Below are 5,261 nucleotides of genomic sequence, written 5' to 3'. Positions count from 1 at the left end.
GTTGATCATTATGAGGATCATATCAACTCGTCATCTCATATCTTAACCATTGCCTCATTACATCTAATACTGCTAAATTTAAATTCTATAGTTGAGTCGAGAGATTGATGATTTAGCAGAAGTTATATTTTGTGGTAATGACGTAGATCAAAATTTTAAAACGACGTATAACACTCTAAGTGAACATTTCATTGTTCTCTTAGCAAATACAATTATTTTTCAACAATCACACTACAATAATTACACTTTTTGTAATATATAAAAATCGAACATATAACATTGACTTTGAGACCAATTGTAAGATTTAGTTTTTCTGTTTAACGTAAACCTATAAATGGTGGTAACGATGCAACTCATAATTTTTAATCATATAACGGCTTAAACATCATAAGTGAGATAAATGTGAATGATAAAAGAGTATATATATATATATTTATTTACTACAACTCACGCGGGGAGGGGAGATCGAACCTGGGGAACTGACTAATTCGGCAGGAAGTGAGACCATTGGACTACAAGCCCGATCTCGATAAAAGAGTATTTGATAACAAAAAAATCCATAAACCACATTTAATGCTCTCAGCAACTTCTTACTTCTACTTGTTAATGCATCCCAAAATTCCAATCAGAATTACCTTTATCAGTTTATTATTTTTGGATAAAAAATAAACGGATAAATAGGACAAATTATATTTTTGGTTATGTAATTTTAATTTTTGTTTTCACTTTTAGACCTATTAACAATGAATTTGTATTTTTGGTTTTAACTTGCATTTCTTTTTCATTTTTGGTCTTGTTAAGGTTAATTTTCATTTTAAATCATATAACTTGTAAATTTTTTTCTTTCATTTTAATTTGGTCTTTTGTTGACCCGTTTTTTGCCCGGAGTCTATCTTATATGCAAGTCTAAAAAGACCAAAATTGAAAAAAAGATATAATTTATATGACCAAAAATGAAGAAAAAAACATTCATGTTACATGACTAAATTGAAAATTCATCGTAACATGATTAAAAAAAAATCATGCAAGTTATAGAATTAAAACTACAAACTCACCGTTAACACTACGAAGAGTGAAAAAATTGTAAATTATAAGACAAAAAATGTAGCATACCCGCAAAAATATATTTTGGAGCTTTTAGAACATGATAATTAAATATCGGAAAAATAAATTTTTTGGTCCAGTAACTTGTCATTTTTTTAGTTTAGGTCCACTAACTTTTCAATTTTTTGGCCTTGATACAATAACTTATGAATTTTAGCTATTTTGGTACATCTATCGATTTTTTTTGTCTAAAAACGCTGATTAGACGACGGCTAAATCTAAAGTTGCAAAAAATTTACGAATTTCTTGATTTTGAAGGGAAATCAATTTATTTAGAAGTAACTTAACATATATTTTTTTTTGAATAAATCAAACAAATTTACAACTTCTATACATTCCACCAGAATCATTCAATTATTGTGACACCAAAATGTGTTTTAACCATCATCTAATCAGCATATTTTGACGAAAAATCGAACATTGATTCGGTGGGGTAGATGATCCAAAATATCAAAAATTCATAAGTTATTGTACCAAGACAAAAAACTGAAAATTTAGTGGACCAAAATAAAAAAGAAACAAATATTGGACCAAATTTTTCTCCCCTTAAATATATTGTATTTTAACATTATCAAATAACTATCTCATGTACTAATGAAGAAAATTATATATCATCGCATTCCCACATGAAAATCACTATACAATTATTGTCCAAGCATGTGGATTGCGAAATGGATTATTTCCCATTTCTTATTGATATTTCCTATTTGGCCATCAACAAGTTATTACTCATAGGAAAGGCTAACGATTCAACTATAAAAATCCTAGAACTAAATTGTTTTATTCATAATTATGTATGAAATTTGTTTTATTTTGCCTTAATTAGATACGTATTATAACAACACTTTAATTTTATTTATATATATACACAAAAAACTTATTTCCAAAAAAGACATGGAACAAAATACATATATCTTCACACATGTAGCTACCACGTCTTAGTAACTCTAGCTTTTGTACAACAATATCAACGTTCAACACGCTGCTGCCTTCAACTATTGTACAAACAAAACTCAAGACTCGTCGAAGTGAAAACTATCCATTTCACCAAATCGATCAAACTCCACGTCGAATGATTGAAAACCCGAGACGATTTCTTCTCCATTCGAGCCCGACAATGAACCCCATTCAGGTTTGAAACCAACCGAATCCAGGTCGAAAATATCCTCCCATGGATCCAAAGACGAGTTTGAAGTGAGATATTCACTTTGTGGAGAAGAAACATCGATAGGGTTTGGAGAATATTCTTTTAATGGCAAAATATTTCCTTGGAAACTAATCAAATTGCAGTCCACAGGATCTGAATCCACTTGTGCGGACAAAGCTAGTGAATCTTTGCATGTATGACGATGAAAGTACGTGGTTTGGTACAACGTAGGATTTTGTTTGATTACCTGCACTTGTTTTGTAGCTTTGCAACCTTCGGACTTGTGGGTGCACCTAAAATAGCACCTGAACAACGCAAACAATGCAAATTAATTAGTTCGCAATCTTGTGTTCGTGTCACGGGTTTTAGAGGGTGTTTGACTGAGCTTGTAAACTAGTTTATATGATATTTATGATAAAGTTTACCAAAGTACCATGGTATATATGATTTGGCCAGCCAAATTTTATATTTTTATGCGGTAGATTTTTATACAACTTAAGCCATGAAGATCTCATCAAAAAATTCTTGATTGTACTAAAACATATTGAAGACATATAATTTATATATGACACAAAAACATAATATATATAATTTGGAATTATTCTTGTTAACTAACGAGGGTACGAGGCTAGTTTCAATAATATAATTTTACCTAGGATGATCGAAATTCAAGATGATCTTTTGTCCATATTTCCTCCATGCTTGTCCATCTTCCATCTTTCCTCTTAATGTTATCCATGAATCTGAGGTTCTTCTGCAAACACATGAACAAAATCAATTTATAACTTTATTTATTTCCAACAAAAAAGCATAGAATAATAATGTGAAATTTATTACAAAGAAACCTCAAATTTCTATCATGATTTAATTAGTTCTTAAAAGCATTAATATATAAATATAAATTTAAAGAATATGGACATCATTAAAAAAAAAACTTGACAACATAACACAAAGTATTATGTTTATCGCGTTTTAAAAATAAATATTATTATGCTTATTTTATTTTTGTCCCAATAAATGGGCTAGTGGGGATAGTGGCACTAGTTGCCGGCATGCATTCAAGAGACAAAAGCTACCTCTTCATTTGTTTTATTACACACACATATATATACACACATGTGTGTGAGTGTGTGTTCATATAAATGGATGTCAAAGGTTTTTTAAGTCGAAAATTTATTACAATCGGATCTCAAACCCAAAAACTCGTTCCAAAATTAGGATCTAAGTGGCATATTGGCTATAAATAATCGGTTAAAAACCCTGGTATAACTAATTAAATCTGCGTAAAAGAGAATTATAATTTATTCAATGATTGAACACTAAAGAATTTTGAGGTGCATGTACCTATCGCTTTCATGCTTGTACATCGATATATCATTTATAATCTGGTGTTTAACATAATCTTTTGGATTATACACACACAATATAGTTTAGCAGAGGTTCTCATACATTATTATGTTATAAATAATTATTGTAACATTTAACACTGAAATTGATCAAAGTAATGACTGGTGGTAAACGTGCAACTTAAATACGTTAGATATATAACGTTTGGACCATTCTCTGGACATAAATATTTATTACTCCAAACGATTATTATAATAAAAAGTATGGATTCAAAAATAGTTAAGTTGATGGAAACAATGCTTAACCCTGATATTGATCAAGTCATTAATTTTATAGTGAAAACAAAGTTGAATAAATAAGCTACTTACATTTTATAATAACACCAATGGAAAAAATCTAATCCAACTAACAAATGTTAAAGAATAATAATATCAAGAATAGAAATAAAAACCTCACCTCCTCCTATAGCAACCCCTCCGGCCCCTGCCCGCCGAGGCCTTCCTCTTCCCACCGTCGGAGCATGCCGAGCCACGGCCATCTCCGCCCCCAAGCGCGGGGATCGGGGCGGACTCATCCGTGCTACGCGAACTCAGCATGGAGATAGTGTTCTCGAAAGATCTCGAAATCTGCAGCATCAGCTGATCGAGTGAGGCAACCCTGCCATCTTCAGCAGGGTTATGCAATAGGGTTCGAAGCTGGATCGCGCTCTCTTTGCCCCTCGACAACTCCATTATGGCTGTTTCCATGATTCTTGAATGCAAATCTCCGCTCAGATTCATTGTTATTTGGCTTCCTTGGGGTCACACCTGCAGTGAGTGCTCAGTTTGTGCGAGATTTGGGGAGATTAGGGTTTGCAGTTTTATTCTTTGTAGTTTAGAAAGAGAAGGAAAGAGAAGTCTGAGGGAAGGTGAGAGGAAGGTGAGAGGAAGTAGGGAGGCAATCGAGGTTTGATAAACGATGACGTCATGTGGCTGCGTCACTATGATGATGTCATGTCAGGACTTACTAGTTGGTGGGTGCCTATTTCTAGATTTATTGATAATTTTTTATTTTTATTTTATTTTAGTAAACGTGGAAATGTGGCATCCATATTATATTTTACATATAGAGAATAAATTTTGTTTTGTTAATTATCAATTTATTCAAAAAAATTCCCTTCAAATTTTGAGGTAGATATATTTTAAAATTCGAAATTATTACATTTAATGAAATATGTTTGACATAATGTAGAGATTCGTCCAATAAATATAAGCAATACATAGGTTTGTTTATATATAGTTTCGATATGTTACACACCAACCATGTACATTTATATGAATATCGATAAGATGACACTCATTTATTAGATGTTATGAAGCATAAAAAAATTATACATCCAATAAATATTTGGAGAATCTAATAATTAATGTACGGTATTAAACATACGTCATCCAATTTATCGTTATTTTAACTTAGTCAGGGAAATGCTAGCTCGAAGTTACATACAAGAATTCAATTTTAATTTGAACTTATATGATAGGACTCTTGGATTTTGGATACACTATTATCCTTATGCTGTTAAGAACTCAACCGGGAATACCATAATTTTTCTTTTAAAACTATATTTACTTTATTTTATATATCATATAATATATTTCATCACGAAACTTAATTTACGATAAAA

The 5,261-nt window shown here is 31.1% G+C and overlaps 1 protein-coding gene across 1 annotated transcript; it reads right to left on the bottom strand.

The window, feature by feature from the left end:
* Positions 1–1,939: 1,939 nt before the first annotated feature.
* Positions 1,940–4,500, bottom strand: LOC140983124 (WRKY DNA-binding transcription factor 70). The gene is made up of 3 exons (XM_073450039.1): positions 4,055–4,500; positions 2,904–3,005; positions 1,940–2,556 (listed from the first exon to the last, which is right to left on the bottom strand). The coding sequence occupies exons 1-3, from the start codon at positions 4,375–4,377 to the stop codon at positions 2,118–2,120; spliced, it is 864 nt and encodes a 287-aa protein (XP_073306140.1). The 5' UTR covers positions 4,378–4,500; the 3' UTR covers positions 1,940–2,117.
* Between the last annotated feature and the right edge of the window lie 761 nt (positions 4,501–5,261).

The sequence above is a fragment of the Primulina huaijiensis genome, chromosome 8 (genome assembly GCF_012295235.1).
Source record: "Primulina huaijiensis isolate GDHJ02 chromosome 8, ASM1229523v2, whole genome shotgun sequence".
In the NCBI taxonomy this organism is placed as follows: domain Eukaryota; kingdom Viridiplantae; phylum Streptophyta; class Magnoliopsida; order Lamiales; family Gesneriaceae; genus Primulina; species Primulina huaijiensis.
The sequence above is the reverse complement of the archived record's forward strand: the minus strand, read 5'-3'. Positions and strand labels throughout refer to the sequence as shown.

Coding starts and splice junctions, on each gene's coding strand:
- LOC140983124 (XM_073450039.1), bottom strand. CDS start 4,377: ATGAATCTGAGCGGAGATTTGCATTCAAGAATCATGGAAACAGCCATA. Junction 3,006..4,054: donor AGGGGTTGCTATAGGAGGAG/GTGAGGTTTTTA, acceptor ATGTGTTTGCAG/AAGAACCTCAGATTCATGGA. Junction 2,557..2,903: donor TTGAATTTCGATCATCCTAG/GTAAAATTATAT, acceptor TGCGTTGTTCAG/GTGCTATTTTAGGTGCACCC.